Here is an 18,662-nt window from a genome sequence, read left to right as displayed (position 1 = left end):
CACACATCAACATTGTGGCTGACCACAAACAAGTCTTGCTTGCAGTGTACACCCTGATGGCAGTTGCCTTCTTCCAGTAAGACACCATGTGCTGGCAGTGTCTATAAAAACAAAGTGTATTTATCCATTTCAGATGTTTTATTTGTTTGTTTTTAGAAATCAGAGTGCAACTTCTTGTTAAGGATGGATCATTAACTCAATCATATTTTCTCCTTTATCCATCCATCTTCTTCCGCTTTATCTGGGGCCGGGTCACGGGGGCAGCAGCCTAAGCAGAGAAGCCCAGACCTCCCTCTCCCCAGCCACCTCCTCCAGCTTGTCCGGGGGAACACCAAGGCGTTCCCAGGCCAGCCAAGAGATATAATCTCTCCAGTGAGTCCTGGGTCTGCCCCGGGGCCTCCTCCCGGTGGGACATGCCCGGAACACCTCACCCAGGAGGTGCCCAGGAGGTATACTTGTCAGATGCCCGAACCACCTCAGCTGGCTCCTTTTCGATGTGGAGGAGCAGCGGCTCTACTCTGAGCCCCTCCCGGATGGCCGATCGTCTCACCCTATATCTCTAAGGGAGAGGCCAGCCACCCTTCGGAGGAAGCTCATTTCCGCCGCTTCTATCCGTGATCTCGTTATTTCGGTCAATACCCACAGCTCGTGGCCATAGGTGAGGGCAGGGACATAGATCGACCGGTAAATTGAGAGCTGCGCTTTTACACTCAGCTCCCTCTTCACCACGACGGACCGGTGCAGCGTCCGCATCAGCGCCGCATCACTCTCCTTTCATTTAGTAAAAAACTAAAATAAGTAAAATTCCTTAAAATAAAAAAAACAACAACAAAACAAAACAACTGAATAAATGTGGAAAAACTGACTTGATTTTTTGTCCTTTAAACCTTTAAGTGAAATTCTGTGTGAAGTGGTGTTTGTAATTAACACACAAGAGACAGGATCCGGTTTAAAAACTCTCTCAGTAACTCTATTTCTGTATTAATGTACAACCGTTGAAAATTACAGCTTTTTTTGGTATTTTCTTTTTTTTCAATTTTTTTTTAAAACAATCTATCTATGAAGAGCCATTTTCCAGAAGAAAAGTGAACAATGTCAGCAGGGAAAGGAAAAAGAGAAAACGAGGGCAAAATAAAGCATAGGGGGATGATGGAAAAGAAAGAGGAGAGTATGAGATGGGACGAGGAGAAAAATTAACAGTTTGTTTTCTGCAGCGGAGTGTTTGAGCGTGAGTGTGTGGGCGTGTGCATGCCATGTCAGTGGGAGGTGCTGTAGTGTGTGTAAATGGCAGAGATTACACTCACAGCTTCATAACAACTTCATGATCTGATCAGCGGAGGTGCTAATGCTAGATTTGCAATAGAAAGGGATCACGCCAGCTTGGATCTAGATTAGCTGAGCACAACTGAGCGACAACATCAGAATGCAGAGACCAGAACGGGACCGATTTGGTAGTTTTACTTCAGCCATAACGACTCTTTGCTGGCAGCGGTTGCTGGAGCAAAAGACAAAACAGTGGAGGGAAGGTGTGTTTACTTTAAAAAACTAGTGACTGAATCTAAAGAAGTGAATGTTCAAACAAGTGTTTGTTAAAGAAATGAAACCTTCCCTACAGCATGATGCAGGTTCTTGCATCATATGAGAGGGCTGTGGCACCCATCATTGAAGATATCACTCTCCAACAGTGAGAAGATGATGCACTACAAACCCCAACAACAGAACTTCTACACTCAGTGTTTTCTTCCCCCAAAAAATATCTGGAGAGGAAACTAAATTTCAGCTTCGCATGTGCAACTACCATCAAGTGGAATCTAGCCATTATGGTCGCTGTAACACCACCCATCTGCACCTTCTGCTTAAAGAAAAAAATAAATAAAAGAAACAAAATCCTCTTCCCAGCTTTTCCTCATCTCTATCAGAACACAAGCTTCTCCATTCATGGCAGTTTGACTAGAGATTATGCCACAAAAGGTCACCAGCAAGTTTTTGCAAAAAGCAGCTCTGCTCTCTTTTCATAAGGCTTCACTCTGCTTTCAGGTGCTGGTGCCAGTGTCTCGATGTTTACTGACAAATAAAAAGCAAAGCAGCTGGCAGAAGACCTCTGAGCTTTGACCTACATGATCAGATCTGAAATGCTGAAACCAGTGTAACCGCGGTAAATGTGATGCTTTGAGGCAAAAACCTGTAAACGGGGTGGGGATGATGAAGAGGTACGGCTGATACAATCGTGCCACTCTGTGGCCCTGCAGCCTTATGGAAGTGAGGGGGAGGGAAAGATGGAAGCAAACAAGTGAGTGCAGTGAAGCAAAAGGAGGGAGGGGGTAAAGTATGACTGCACCGAGGCGTGGTCATGGAAGGAAGTAAAGGTTAGGAGGCAGGGAAGGAAGAAAGTAAAGAGGAAGATGCTGGTGCTTTGCAGTCGCGATGGAGCTTCAGGTGTCGTGGAAATCCTTCAGCAGCGTGCGTCGCCTCTGCTCAGCAATGTGCATCTGATTTTCCAGATCCTGCAAAAAAAAAAGAAAAAAAAGAAAGAAAAAAAAAGGAAAAAGAAATCACTCACTATTATTTAAAAAAAACAATACTTTTCTGTCAATAAAAATCATATGAAACACTGAAATCCAAAACTCATCAATGAACTGAACCATCTAATGGATCTCAGTAGGATCACTTATTCCCTTGTGTCTGAGATCCACTGTTTATCAAATTAATGAGCCATGGACTTGCCTAAAACAAAAAGTCACCTATTTTACTTGGGAATCAACTCAACAACAAATAAATACTCCACCATGCTTCATGTGCTGTCATTACTTGGATGTAATGAAACCCACAACAGATTCCCATGGCTGTCATCCTGTAGTTTTCCCTGTCTTACACACCTAATGCATTTCCCCTCCCTCCCATTGTTTAGTATACTCTCTCACCCCTCTGTCACTGGCGCTGAGCTCCCCCTCGCCTCCTCTCTCGTAGCTGTCGGCTCGCTCGACCTTCCACGACAAGTTTTCTATCTCTGCTTCCAGCTGGGCCTGCTGGTACTCAAACTACAGAGGACACATGGAGGAACACAAACATCAGGTCAAAAGAATCACTTCCCTCACCCAAAGAGAAATCTGACTGAAGTCACAATTACATTTGTTGAACAGATACAAAGTCAGTGGTAGGACAGTAAAAGGAAGGCACTGAAATCACAGCTGATATTAGATCATTTATTGAAGCTTGTTTCTCACCAGTTTCTTGCGCGGGCCCGACTCCATGTAGTAGGCGTAAGGGTAGGTATACTGCAGTGTGTAGCGACACTAGGAACAAGACAACATGCAATCACAACACTGCACAGGCTTACTTGAGTTATTTTACTTTGCACACAAAAACTCAAATTTGTAAAAACTTGATTTAAAAATTTTAAGCATCACAAAGTTAAAACTTTATCAACATCTGTATATACTCAACCCAAGCAGCACATATGTTGCATGTGAGGCATTTTCATAGACATGTTACAAAGCAGATTTTCACTTTGAAATCCTTTAAAAGCAGAAAGGAACCAGTTGATCAGTGCAGCGTTAAAAGTGTATTTGCACATTTACACTGATATGCCGGGAGACCACATGCTCAGTGTGTTTGTGAATTCTAGTTAATCAAAGATGTTGAGTTATTTGCAGCCCAAACTTAATTGTAACTGTGATTCAGCCCAAAGGAAATGAATAAATAGATCACGGTTGATATTTTTTTCCCCTATGTGCATCTGCTTCCCCATTTCTGCATTTCCACCTCTGTAACTCACTACCCATGCATGCATGCATGCAGCCACAGTACCTTTGCCAGTAGCTTTGCAGCGTTATGCAGGTACTGCCAGTCAATCCAGGTTCCCAGATTGTTCATTACTCTCTCCTGGATCTTCTCCTGAATCCTCTGGTATGTCTGAGCTTCCAACTGCAGAGATTTGTTGTGATTCTCCCACTGGTGGGAAAAAAATTAAATATTAGTTTGTTTCTAGCAGTACGACACTTTAGATGGGGTGCAGAATCTTTTAATTTCCAATGTCCCACAAAGCTTTTATACAATGTTAAGCTCCCTCTTGTCTAAAACTGTAGGTTTGTTGACAGTGTAAGAAGCTGTCAACCCAATAAAACTTCAGAGAAAATGAAATTAAAAAAAAAAAAAAGGTTTGTATCAGAGTGTTTGGAAACAGAACATAAAAAGTCAGGTTTGTTTAACCTGGAGCCTTTCTACGGAAAAACAGCTTACCCTCTCAAAGTAGAAGAGATATTTCTTGAGGGCCTCTCTGGCCTGAGCCTGCTGGCTCTGGTTGACTATATCAGGATTTTCTTTGTAGCGACTGCACTCGTAGTATTCACTGCCATGGGTCTTCCAGTCTCCAAGACACATCCAGCAGAAGTCTTTCACAAGAGGAAAAACAAAACAGATTTATGGACTCTCCACAGCACATGTTGACTTCACAGTACACACAAGTAAACCAAAAAAAAGCCATAATTATAACTTCAGTTCTTATTTCTAGTAGTCTAAAGAGGATGATGTGATAGAGTGGTGGATAATATATTGTTATGTCAATGAATGACAGATTGATTTAACCACATTTTTGTGTAACTGATAATTGGAGTAGCTCAGAAGAAGCTGTGTCTGCTAGTCCGCCAAACTGCAGCTTCTAACGTTTTGTTTTCAAGAACATAGTAGCAAGCCGTGACTGGAAATTTCTTGGAAATGCAATCATTATCCCAGATGGATGCAAATTGCTCCACAGAATCCTCCTCTGAATCATAGAAGAGGTGTGACATTTTGAGACAGCCAACTTACCGTGTTTGCACTTGGAGCATTGCTGAAACAAAGAAAGAAAAAAAAGAGGAGGAAGTCAAATTAGTGAACCAGAAACCTGAAAACACAATTTAAGATTCACTAGGACCGTGAATCAAAGCCATTCGGCAGATCACACAAGACTAATGAACACAATGCTGTCACACATACAGCTTAGAGACTTTAATAAATGAAAAGCAAACACAAATAAGTAACATCTTTCTGGAATGATTCACTCAAGTGGCAAATGATTAGAGCTGAGGACAGCAGCTCTCAGAATGTGAATGTATTTTTAGTGCTTCCTGTGTTCTGAGAAAGTGTGAATTTCAGCTCTGACTCACCATGTGATTGCACCCTCCATTCTTCTCAATGCAGATATTGCACTTAGGACACTAGAAGACAAACAGAGCTCTTAACTTCCTACTCCGAGCTGAAAATCTGCAGTGTTTATACAAATTACATTTTCAAACTGTGCAAGATTTGTGACCAACGGAGAGTTCAAAACGAAAGTAGGTGTGCAGGCGCACAAGTGTGTGCAAGCAACAGTTACAGTACATGCGCATATCAGTGTGTTTACATGCAGATGTTCTTACATCTTTAGTGTGGGCGCTGATGTAGTTTGCAGTCTCTGAGTCGTCTGCACATTTGGTCAGCCATTTCCTAATTGTTGCACAGTCTGTGGGTGCATGATACATCTGACGGCATTTGAAACTGAGGAAAAGATAACAAAGAAAGACAGTGATAAGCTTCACTGATTACAGTGACATAAAAAACAGAGTAAAGTTCTCAGGAAAAACAATATGAACCAATTACAGTAGCGACATAATTCCACCACATAAAGTCTGAACAAGTAACAAATTCTGCAAATAATTCACCCCATAGCTTTTGGATTCATAAAATAAAGATTTTAATAATAATTTAAAAAAAGTCACATAAGGGGAAAAACTTCGGAGGATAATTTTTAGTTAAACCTCTGTATGTGAAACAATGATCCAATTTACTAATGCATGAAAGACTGTTAGCTCTGTGCATATCTGTAAATGTGCAAGTTTTTAATGTTTTGAGCCTTGATAAAAAAACATATTTAAAATCAAGTTTCAGAGTTTCAGTGAAATCTGTGAGAAAATAATAGTAATCTGTCTTGTTTTTATTTTTAGCAGCATGTTATTCTACTAACTTAGCAGGATTTATAGTCAGCACAAAAAAATAAAAATAAAAAAATCCAAAACAACAACACCCCCCTCCCAAACAAACGAACAACAGTATAGTAATGAGACTTTTAATTAGACAGCAAAACAAATGAATAATCTACTTTGTGTGAAATTCTTACTGTAACTTCAATGTGTCACTTACCAGAAGACTTCACTGCAGCGGCTACACTGCACTCTACGTGCCCGTGGCTCCTGCACTTTGATGACCATGGGACAGTCTGCACCTGGACACAGCTGCAATTGGAAGTGACTCTGCAGAAAGCACAAAGAGACAATTAATGAATTCACCTCCAATGTAGGCACAAGTATCTGACATAAGACAACCTTGGTAATTAATTTCAACTGATAATGTATTTCTTTATCATCTGAGGGAATGATTGCTGGAAATGACTGTCTGATTGAGATATAAGAATTGGCATTAACAAAGATACCTAGTTGGTGAGACAGACATATATAAAGGAAAGAAGTCAGATTTCACGCTGTGTGTGGAACATTCACCGATTCAAAGCAAACACAAATAGGCCAACTCAGTTCTCACTGCCTCTCCAGATGCTTCTCATTCACTATACATGCAGACTTTGACACAGTATCTGAGCAAACACAGAGACTGTCACAGACCTCGACATAGTCTCTGAAGAGGTAGCGTCTGTATTTGTCCTTGAGCTCCTCTCCTGGCAGCAGTGGCAGGACAAAGTCTTCTGGCATCTGCAGGGAACAGTCCTGAGCCATACACGAGATACCTGAACACACAGACACATGCACATTTATTACAGTCCTAAATCACAGACAGTGACCCCCTAACCCTCTGTGTGCTTAATAGTACAAATAAACCCACCCTTTAAATTTAATTACAGCCATCCAAAAGTTCCACTGCAGCCATGTTTGGCCTAAGTAGGCTGGTTTCTTGTGTTACACTGACCTACAACTAGACTGGGGTCATCTGTCACCACAGACCCTTCCTTAGTGCAGCTGACATAGAGACACTTATCAGACTGAGAAGCACTTGGTTACATGGACTGACTTTATCAGAGAGACTGTTAAAGGCAGTACAGGGACGTGCACACAAACATCCTCACACATTTCACTGCTAAAGCATTTGCACTCCCACACACATGCAGCTACAGGGAGCCTGGTAAACTATGCACTTTATCACACATAAAATGTACAAGAGCTGAACCCAAATATTGGACTAATCTGATCATTTCGATCTCAGCTTAGGCGTCTGACCTCTCTCTCTCAGTCACAGGAGCGATCGTCAGGCTTCACGTCATCTAGTTGTTGCTAACATAGGTTTGTAACTAGATTTACCAACTTTTTGTCACAGTGTAAGGTCTTCCTCTCGTCCTGCGGCTACACTGGTTTCTCTTTTTCGTCTGCTGAGTGAGTAACAGTGAGGAGCAGCAGTAACCGCTCATGGAAAAGAAAGGTATCTGGCACAGGTCTACAGTATAATGCTCAAAAAAAACTTAGAAACGATCAATGTACACACCCATCTGCCATCCTGCTGACACAAGCACACTCTTTCACAGACACACACTGATAAATGAGGCTTCTGCAGGAGCATGTCTGCCTGTTTAACTCCACACCAGATGGAAATCATCAAAAGGTCACATTACACCACCTTTATCTTCCAAGTCCAAAGACATTCTTTAATTTTCCACACGTGCAGAAGCACAAATAAATATGGACATCCGGGATTTGCAGTGTTTTCTGTTAGTAAACATGGTATTGCTGGGTGGCTGATGTAGCGCAAATTAAACACTACTCTGCAAACTACGCTGGTTTGGCAGTAAAGCAAGGCAGATCAGAGGCTGAAACTGTGATGAAACCCTTAGTGGACAAATACACATACCAGCGCATAAATATACAAAGTGCAGACATACAGATTCTTGAACAGACGTTTGGGAGCTCTGATCAAACAAACTGTGACTCACTCCCACTCTAATAACCGCTCTGATGACTAGAGAGATGCTTACAAACACGCTTGCTGTGTACTCACCCACTCCCGTGCCATCTTTGACCAGTACGGTGCAGTGCTGCTCCCAGCATGCTTTACAGAAGGAGTGCTGGCAGGGCAGTGCCAGCAGAGAGTCTCTCCGTACGACCTGTAGACACACACCACACTGGAGGGACTGAGGGGCCTGAAACAGAAATCGAGATTATCAGCCTGATGAACCAGAGAGCTTGTTAGTAAGCTCAAAGTTTCTGACAAGAGCAGTCAAAGGTCATTTTTATTAATATAGTGCGTTTAAAACAACAAATACACATTAAAAGACAATAAAGAAAATAAAAATACAATAAACTTCTTAGCTCAATGTAAGTAGAAGTTATTTTTTTAAATAAAGATTTAATAAAGACAAATTTCACGTATTAATATAAAGCCAGAGTACTCTGATCAGCTGTGTTAGTACAAGTGGATTATCTGGTGCATTACAATCACAGTTACTTTGATGCAGATATGAGTACAGAGTTGAATCAGTGACAACAAATGATTATACCCCACTCACAGTGACTGATTTGCACGTGCTGCTGGGCTGGACCAGAGCGTCTGACAAGAGCAGAGACGAGTTGGACTTATATCTGTGGAAAGCAGAGGTCAAATGAGGAACTCAACAGCACATTAAAGTTGATCAACAAAGAAGTGGATGTTAAATGCCTGAAGAGATATCAAGTCGAATGTGTTACTAAGTATCAATGAGTACTAAAAGTAACTGTAATTTAAGTTTATTAACTTTTTTGATACCGTCTGCCATAAGTTGTTGAAAAAAAATGACGGGCTTAAAAAAACAACTACAAACAAACAAACAAAACAAACATCTAGTCTGTGCAGTTTAAACAACACAAAATGAAAAAGAAAAGAGTGTCAGAGCGAACTAAAAATGTGTGTGTGGGGGGGCAGTTGCAGAGTGATATTACACAGGAAGATGATGAGATAAAAACAGTGAAGAAAAGAAAGTGCAAGGGCAGAAAATAAATTTGAGAAATGGATGTGAAGAACAGACAGTGTAAAAGAAATTTTGCAAAGATGAGAAGCAGTGGAGACATACCTGTCCAATATCTGTGAAACCTGCCAGTGGAAATGCACTAGGATCAGTTTTGCTACTGACGGTACAACCTGTGGGAAAAAGAAGGGACGCAGAGATGTTGAGATGTTGCTTCGATGATGTCCAATTCTAAGAAATAAAAGATTGCTTAAACGATTGGTGCATGACTCCCTTTGTTGAAAGACTGCTACTCGAGTTCTGTGTGTAATTCTACAAATGACTCAGATCCAAGTTTGGCTGATGTTCAAAACACTGCATTATAGGTCCTGACCTACAAAGGTTTCCTCCTTAGTAAGACCTCTGCTACACAACAAGCGACTTAGTGGCAAAAGTAGACAGTTCGTTCAAAGTAGTGAATGTCGAGATTTGATGAACTGAGCTTACGATAAAAGAAATGCCATTACAATTTTATGATAAAGAAAAGACACTCCAAGTCTTCTTAAATGTAACACTGTCTTTGTGTTTTAAACTCTTAAAGTACCCCTTAGGACTTATTCCAGCAAAGGCACTGAGACATACTTGTTTATTTCACCTAGTGCCATCAAGAAAAACACATGCCTCAGCTCTGCTAACAGGGGACTGCAGTTGTGCTGTGCAGCTGTCAAATTTGACTGTGTGGAACTGTGAGCAAAGTACCATGTTGATGGAAAACAACCTGTCGACTTAGCAATGTTACCCAAAACAGGTGACAGGGATAAAGATTTTTTTAAAAATCTTTTACAGATTTAAAACGATTTACAGCCCAGACCAAAAGTGCTATACAGTTCTCCGTTCTTTATAGCATCCCACTGACAAGTATCACAGTTTGTAAATGTTTTCACTTCTTGTTTAGGGAATTTCTGCCTGTTTTTGACTGCAAACACCTTCTGAATGATTCTTGCACTTTTCAGGTCTCTCCACTGATTTTTGATCTGCAACCCTGCCCCTTTTAGACTTCGAAGTACTTTTACAACAAGAGCAGTTGAAGCCATTGTCTTTTTTTTTTTTTTTTTTAAACACATACTAATAATTGCTTCAAGAATTTATTGAAATACGACTGAAGTAAATCCACTGCCTCTAGTTGCAGCACGCGCCCAAATCCATCCCTGCATTTAACAGCAGAGGAGATGTTTTCAATTAGTCGCCCTTTTTCCTACAATCAAACCTTCACTCATTGTCAAAATGTTTTACTTTACATTCCATCAGTTCAAAAGACTGGTATTGGTGATTTTTTTTATTTTTTATGTTTGCCTGGAACCTTCTGACAGCAAGTTTTGTGATCTAGACTTTCAAAAAGGTCTTTTGCAGTTAACCTCCTAGGACCTGGTGTCCACATATGTGAACATCACATTTTGGGTTATTTAGACCAAAATACTAAATTTTGCTCTACAAGAGCCTGACATCCACTTACGAGAACATTATACTGCCACTGTTCTATCGAAATTTAAAGTGAATGTCCTCATATGTGGATCTAATTTTTCTCAAGAACAAAAATCATGTAAAAAAAAAAAAAAGAAAAAAAAAATCTTATAAGTCTTTGTTTTTACATTCATCGGGCCCCAATCAGATCAAATAGCAAAAAGAAATTAAAAAAGCATGCCATGAAAGATTTCGGCTGAAAACTACATCTTAATGACATTAGGAGCAGAGTAAATGGCCCCTGAAAAATGCTGTGGCATCTATTTTCACACATGAACATGTGAAACATTGTTCTAAGGTGTGTTTTCCCACGGGTAACACATACCACAAGCTAGTCTGCATCAGCTGAATTCTAACTACTGGAAACACTGCCTTTTTCTTTTTTTTTCCTTTTGTTTTTAAAGCCAAGGGGGCTGCATGAGTAAAGCATGCATGAGGAAGGATGCAAGACTGCATGCCACCGCATGCCTTCCTTGACTCTTCTGCAACATTTCCTGTTTCTCTCTTATCCACCTTTCCAATAGTTTCTGCTCCAATTGAAAAATAAATAAATAATAATTCGGTTCATTTGATAAATTTACCCAACTGCAATTTTGTTGGTGATCCATGATAACTTTGTACCTGCGATTTACTGTTTCTTATGAAACTTTGTAAACAAGAAAGAATTAGATTTGTAATATTTTCAATAACATGACATATGAGGCATGACAAATGAGGGTGACCCATACTGAATTATCTAACTTGGGGGGGGGGGGAAACAAAAACAAAACAAAAAAACAAACAAAACCAAAACACACTTGCACCCTGCTTTTGCCTTTCAGATTTTGATTTCACACACTAAACCAATGTTTTTGAGAAGAGTGCAGCTCCACTCACCTTCAGTGCGGCAGCCACAGTGTTAACCTCCTCCATCAGCACCCGCTGGCTCTCTTTGTAGGTCAGACAGGTGAATTGGTACTCCTCTGGATCGAAGGAGTCGGCGCCTTGTTGCTCCACGTCACTGGCCACTCCGTCGTAGTATCCTGCAATATCACCCGGATCCTCCTCTTCTCCTCCATCATCCTCATCCTCCTCTTCTGAGTTCACCCCGAAGTCTTCCTCGTTGCTATCCGACGCCTGGCTATTCATGTCCACAGACATCCAGTCGACTGATTTGATAACCCGGACAGGTAGACTACCCGCCTACCTGTCGGATCCTACTCGTCCAATGAGCTGAAATGGCTTGACTGATGCGCCACCTCCTCGTTTCTCGCTGCCCTGTTTCCACTTTCTCGTGCCACTTCACTCTACGAGACACCGTGCCTTCCTGTCTGCCTGAAGCGCATACACAGCGCGTTCAGCAGCAGCGGAAGAAGCAAAAGAAGTCACACTCCCCGTCACTCATTTGGAAGGTTTGTTTGGATAATCTGAGGAGAAAAAGACTGGAGAAAAGGGGAAAAAAGAGAGTTGAATAAGGAAAATGGGAAAAAAAAAAAAAGAGAGAGTTAGAATGAGCAATTCTAGCTTCTTAATCCAAAACAAGCCGTTTGTCCACGCCTGCCCTCTCCCTTCAAGTTTCATTTACAAACACCATTTGTGTACATGAAAGACAATAAATACATAAGTAAATCTAGAGACGATGCCTGCATTATCACATGGTAAAATACAGTGACACAACATGTGCACTAAGCCACTCAATGTTGACTTTCTTATTTTGGTGAGAGTCTCTAATGCCATTTTCTCCATTTCAACAAAGTAAACACGTACAATGAAGTGAGCACTAGGGCTGGGCAATATCATACATTTTACGGTAATGCCGGTATAATGTTAGGCAACGATAAGAAAATGAAATATCGCGATAGAATATGGGTAAAACGCGCATGCGCAGTGCCTTTGTTTTCATACGCACATGGCGGAAAAAGCATGGCGCCGACGGAGAATGAGAAGAGCGAAAGCGGATCATTGAATGAAATGGATGAACCAGAATTGGTTGTAAAAATGCTGCAACTTCAGTGGTGTGGAACTGGTTTGGATTTCGTCCGTCAGATACACAACAAAGCACATTTTTTGGTAGAGCATGCAAGCGGGCCGTCGTTATTACCGAACCTATTTTATGTGGTACCCGGCACTCAAAAATTTGTCAAAAAATGTTTTAGTACGACTTTGCTAAACTACGAAGCCGCACCGCTTGATGCGTCGTCGGAGCGTTACGGCTACCGTAGTCAGGAGGCTCACGGAGTACTATGTAATTTGCTTGAACATAATATTACCGCATTGTGTGTGTGTGTGTGTGTATAGACTCTTTTTAAGTTTTGTGGATATTATACATTAGGGGTGGGTTTTGATTATCGATTAAAATAGATTCTGGCACTGACACTTGCAGTGTGTGAATGTGTGTGTGTGTGAATGGGTGGATGACTGGTTGTGGAAAGCGCTTTGGGGTCCTTAGCGACTAGTAAAAGCGCTATACAAATACAGGCCATTTTACCATTTGGATAACGTGATATTGATTCATTAAAATCCTGAATCGATTTTTAAATATTTTTTTTGCCCTCAGGTTAAACCTCACAAAATTTCAACAACCACCAAACAGCTAAAACAGTAAATGAGAGCAGGTACACAGACTCTGCACAAAGATGTAAACACAAAGCGCGGACCCGCCGACGGATCAGAATCAGTGAGATGTCGCCTTTCTCACCCGACGGCACGGACACGGTCGGGGCTGAAAGCCGACAGCTCAATGATTCTGATGTTTCGGCGGGTCCGCGCTTTGTGTTTAGGTCCTTTTTGCGCTAGATTCTGAAGCTACAGGTTTGATCTCTCTCCAAACAATATTGACTGAACCAGCAGCAAAAGAAGATCCAAACTACGCTTCACATAAACATCGTCATGAATTCCCTCTTACTTTTCCTGTTTTGCTTCCACCATGATAAAAAAATAAATACATTTAAAAAAAAAAAAATTTAAAAAAAAAAATCACACTTCATGCAGAGCTCGTTGTCTCTCTCTCAGTGTACTTCAAGAACAGTTTCACATCTAAAAATCTGTTTTCTGCATTATTCGCTTGCTTATGACGCACAAGTCTACCATTGTTTATAGCGCTGTCGGACGCTGTTTTTTTCCTTTTACTTACTTCCGACAAGAAAGTCTCATTTCTACTGTTCAATAGGCCTGCTGAACAAATTAAAAAATTTTTAAATTATGCAAAATTGCAAAACGCTTAGCTGCGTCTCTAATAAAACCTCTAACTTTGCTCTGCTTCACTTCAGCAGCATCAGGTAATGTTCATATGTTGATTAATGGTTTTCTTTCATTTTTGATCTACTGCAGAATATTTTTAAGGTCATCTGCTATAAAATCCCAGGCCAGGATTTCTGTGTTTTATCCTCAGTTACTTTGACAAAGGCATCTGCTGTGATGCTCACACCTTTGATAAAGTCTCGCAAGTGTCAGCTTTCTTTTTATAGACAAAAAATATGGAAATGTACTGATGTGTGATCAGAATTATATTTCTGACTGTCTGAGTCACAATTTCCCCGATTCAAATCGATTCGGGACCTTGTGAATTGGAATCGAATCGATTGTAGAAATCAGTGATACCCAGCCCTATTATGGTTATGCTCAGGATATGTCGGCCACTGGAAATGCCTTTTGGTTAAACTGTCAGTGAGGAATTTGCATTTGCACTGTTAAATGTTTATATAGCTTTAATGCACATAAAAAAAACAGCTGCCTGTTTATGTGAAAATACATTGATGGGGTTTTTTCTTTGCACTAATAAATTTGTGGAGTTGTAAAGTATTTGTCTCGCATCAATTATATCACTATGGAAAATTTTCAAATATATATTGTGATAAATATTTTTACCCATATTGCCCTGCCCTAGTGAGCACGTAAATAATCTATAGTACTGTGCAAAAGCATTCAGCCACCCATCATTTCTTTATTTTTTCATTTGAAGGAGCCGGACTTTCTTGTAATTGTTTAAAGTGCTCTCGAGCAATAGTTCTCCAGGTTTTCTGAAGATCTTTCAAAGAATGTTTTGTGGGGGTTTTTTGGCTGCTTTTTCACTTATTTTCAACCCAGTCCTTGTGCTTGACTATTTCCAGAAGATTTTTCTGTTTGTTTGTTAAGTTTCTTAACACTGACCTACAAATCATTCAAGCATTAAAGAAGGCTCCTAACTCAGGATATGAACCAGTGTTGTGTCTATACATAACAGACAACTTGGCAAAAACTAATTGTACCTGCATGCACTTTGATACTAGCATCCTGTCACAAAAACACATAATTTGTTTCCTCTTATAAAAAAAAAATGCTAAAGATAACACAGTTTGTCAGGCATAAAAATAATATTTTACCCCAACTAGGTGATTCCCAAAATGCTATAACCCAAAAACCTGGCATAGATTGGCAAAAACATGAGGAAATTAAACAATTTGAGGACCAAAGAACAAGTGGCAGGCCGAAAAAACGATTAATGGCAGATGAAAAGTATCTGATACACAGCGGAACACTGTCAGTCATGGACCAGCCTCCCCAGAGCCCGAACCTCAACATTACTGAAACAGTGGGATCATCTTGACACAAGAGAACAAAATGAAAGGCATCCAAGATCCAAAGAAGAGCTTTGAATGTCTTCAAGGAGCCTGGAGAACTATTTCTGAAGACTACTTTAAGAAATTACAACAAAGCATGGCTAAGAGAGTTCAGACTGTGTTGACAAATAAACTTGATTTCTGCAGACTACTGTAAATAAATCCCTTCTATTTTTTTATTACTACATAATTCTGTAAACAAATTACATACTGCAAAGCTAAATTAAACAAAACAAACAAACAAAATAAACACGTATTGATAGATAAACAATGATAAAAATAAAATTAAAAAAAGCTTGAGTAATAAACTCTAGTTGGGGGAAAAAAGAAAAAGGGAGGAACCATAAAATAATAGAAATCATATTTGAAAACATAAAAGCTTATAAGCTGCAGATAAGGTTGAACAGGGCTTTCACCGCTGTCAAACATCTACTATCATGATATCTTTTCTAGGAATCTCTGAGTAATACCTTGGAGCATTGGCTCACAAGGTCAAAATACAATACAATGATCAGTTATCATCCTCAATGTGGTAGAAAGAAAATGTCCCATAATCTCTAGAAAATTGTGTTGTGATAAAAATAAAAAAAAATAAAAAATAAAACACAGATTAAAATGTTTCCCCAACAAACCAATTGATTTAAAATGATTTTTTTTGTCTTTTATTTATTTAGTAACAAACAATAAAAAAATGCCTGTGCCAAAGTTTAATGACAAACTGAAGTAAACTGGAATGAACTAATGAACCACATAACCTAATCACATGTCTTCTTCCTTGGGGAACACAGATGGATGAGATAGCGATACTGGGCCAAATGAATTTGACCACCATTACTTTTGACCGTTAACAATACTGACTTTCCTAGAGTGTTGTGAACTGCATCAAGCTGGCAACAGTCTTTGTGAGATGTGATTAAATACACTTTAACTGGAAGGTAGATGGTGGATTTTAGTATTAATTTGTCTTCGTTATGTGTGGATGAAATGTTGACTTCGTGATTAAAGTCATTCTGAACAGAGGACCTGGTGGTTCACACACTGAGGAGTGCCTGAAATGACTTTTTGTGAAAATTTCTCAATAACACACTTAAATGGATTCATACCTCACAACAAGTCAGGAAGACCAATTGCTAGTTCCCAAATTTGGTTCATTTACAAGAAAATGTGGTCTAATGAGAAAATTAAATCTTGTTATAGCTGACAAGCTAGAAAACAAAAAAAAGGAAAATGTTAAGATGAATGGCTGTGACTGGATTAAATCCATGGTCCCTAACTTCAAGGGTTCATAGTTCAGTTACACTTACATGACTCAGCTTCTCACATCTTTCCCAAGGATGAACTTTCCTGATGTTTCCTGATGTTTCATTAGCACCTGTTCAGTGTAGCTATGCGTTTACTCTCCGTTTAGCTCTGCTGAACATCATCAGCTGTTTATGTTAGTGTTTCCAAAAATGTGTGTTGCCAACAGTGAAGTTAACAAGTCCCTTCGGGTGGTCAAAGTATGCAACGATAACACTCATAACAGAGGTGAAAGGTGTTTCATCAGTCTCTTCTTTACTTTTTACATTTTCATTTATGAGTCATAAATATGCAAGCTTGTTTGCACCACTGGGCCAGGCACAGCTAAGCCATCATTTCAGGTCATATCAGAATTTCGAGTTCTGGTATGAACTGATATGAACAACTACAAATTTTGGAGGAATGCCCCAAAGTTTCATTATCAGTGCTGGAAACAAGCTTCCATATTATAAACACCAATACGCATAGATAACTCCTACCTAATTCTAGCCACTAATATTGGACCCCCAGTATATCGGCTGGGGTCTAACACATACAGATGCTTTATATAAACTGCATTTACTTTCTAAAACCAACGCTGCACAGAACTTTACGTTTTTTAAAAAATATGGGCGAGAAGCTTGCGTTTTTTTTTTTTACTTATGGAGAAAACGTGTGTCTTCGCCGTGTAATACAAAGTAATCCCCCACTTCTGAACGGAAAATACATTGAGGATAACTAAAACTGTGACAGCACAAAGGCCCCTCTAGTAGGCTTATTTCGACATGTGATTTGATCAACAGACACGGGATCAAAGACGACTGCTGGCACCGGTGTTCAAAATGTGACTTTGTAAATAGCCACTGGACAGAAAACAAGGTTAGCCGGGAAAGCCTGCCAGTCGGCCCAGGCAGACAGACGAACGCTCGCATTCCACCCGATCCAGGATAAAAATAGGCAGCAAACTGGGTGACACACATCTTGCTAGGCTAATGTATTACAGCGACTCAGCACAGGTTTGATAACAGGTCTTGTGGGAGGATGAGGGTAGCGGAGAGTCGAGATTAAATTACGCAAATAAGCACCCGGTCGTTCCTGGACTTCAGCGTTTCGGCTCAAAGCGCCTCTGAAGTTAAATCCACACAACAGCTGGCTAACTTACCGTTAGCCGGATTAGCTCCCTGGCTAGCGTACTGGTATTTCTGTTGAGCAGAGGAAGTCACGCAATTGCAAATCCACGACTCGGACGAGTTACGACTGTTGAACACCTTCATAACACACTTGCAAAAGTTTTCAAGCAACACTTTTAATGTATTCCCCAACAAGAATTGACAGCATAAGAGCTAGCCAGGTAGCCACCCCTCCTCCTCATTCCCCTCCCGCTGTGCCTCCGCCTCTCATCCACTCTAGTCCGGGGATCGAGATGTAAACAAGGGCCTCTGGAGAAGCTCGGGAGCAAAGAGGAACATTTACACAACCGCTGCGTGAATTTCCACTGTTTAAAGTCGGTGGGGTTTACCTCTTAGTGCAGAGTCAAGCCAGCCCGCGGTGACAACCAGAGGCGAGTTTGGAGTAAGGAAATCCCAAGAGCGATTTACACGCTTTTGCTTGGCTGGTAGACGGAAGATAGACCGTTACAGGGGTACTTAACAGTGACGTCACGTCCGCGTTTCTCTCGCAGCCTTGCGCTCTCTCTCTCTCTGTAAAGAAAGATGCAGCACTTCTTGTTTTGTCCGGTAGTATTCAAGCACCAAAGATCTGCCTTGTTTTGTTCCAAACATGCATCTGGTTAAATGCATGTTTTGATCAATATAATTTGACCTTCACTATGCAGAGAGATTGATTTATTGATTTCATGCTGAAAAGAGGATTAATTCTAAATTCAAATTTCTCAGGATACTGTAGCCTATGTCCACTGTATACAGTCGATGGTTTACACACATAGAAAATTCTCTCCCGGCATATTGCTCTTATAACGTGACACCTAAATCCCATCCAGGTTATAAAGATTCCATAAGTAACTGTATAGTCTGGGACTGTGTTTCCTTATGCCCGTTCAGTAATCTAAAAAATAGTTACTTTTGGAAACTTCATGTTTAACAAACGCTTACAAGATTAAAGCTCTCACACAGTGCAACATATTTACCTTCGTAATTGAGCCAGGTTGACAGAAAACTGGCAACTGCTCTTGTTATCAACCAGAGTACTTGTGATATTTCTCAGTATTTATTAAAAATCTGATTCATGTATAATGCAAGTTATCATTTGTTGCAGCTAGAAATTGCCTCTGTTAGCTACACAGCACAATCCTGTTTTACATTAATGCACGATCAATAATAATCTAATTAAAT

General features: G+C 40.3%; 1 protein-coding gene across 1 annotated transcript; it reads right to left on the bottom strand.

Moving 5' to 3' along the window:
• Positions 1–943: 943 nt before the first annotated feature.
• Positions 944–17,983, bottom strand: arih2 (ariadne homolog 2 (Drosophila)). Its single transcript, XM_005937868.3, has 15 exons — positions 17,831–17,983; positions 11,333–11,877; positions 9,062–9,129; positions 8,522–8,594; positions 8,014–8,155; positions 6,633–6,754; positions 6,157–6,266; positions 5,397–5,514; positions 5,145–5,195; positions 4,807–4,828; positions 4,240–4,391; positions 3,808–3,951; positions 3,225–3,293; positions 2,922–3,038; positions 944–2,504 (listed from the first exon to the last, which is right to left on the bottom strand). The coding sequence occupies exons 2-15, from the start codon at positions 11,594–11,596 to the stop codon at positions 2,433–2,435; spliced, it is 1,524 nt and encodes a 507-aa protein (XP_005937930.1). The 5' UTR covers positions 11,597–11,877; positions 17,831–17,983; the 3' UTR covers positions 944–2,432.
• Positions 17,984–18,662: the final 679 nt, after the last annotated feature.

The sequence above is a fragment of the Haplochromis burtoni genome, unplaced genomic scaffold (genome assembly GCF_018398535.1).
Source record: "Haplochromis burtoni strain Fernald_Lab_line unplaced genomic scaffold, NCSU_Asbu1 Contig_60, whole genome shotgun sequence".
NCBI lineage: Eukaryota > Metazoa > Chordata > Actinopteri > Cichliformes > Cichlidae > Haplochromis > Haplochromis burtoni.
This window is presented reverse-complemented; position numbering and strand designations above follow the sequence as displayed.

What these genes read in the sequence shown, in the direction of transcription:
- arih2 (XM_005937868.3), bottom strand. Translation starts at nt 11,596, where the DNA reads ATGTCTGTGGACATGAATAGCCAGGCGTCGGATAGCAACGAGGAAGAC. An exon ending in TCTTCAGAGACTATGTCGAG is followed by an intron (nt 6,267 to 6,632) that starts GTCTGTGACAGT and finishes TGCTTTCTGCAG; the next exon opens with AGTCACTTCCAATTGCAGCT. An exon ending in TCAGCGCCAGTGACAGAGGG is followed by an intron (nt 2,505 to 2,921) that starts GTGAGAGAGTAT and finishes TTTTTTTTGCAG; the next exon opens with GATCTGGAAAATCAGATGCA.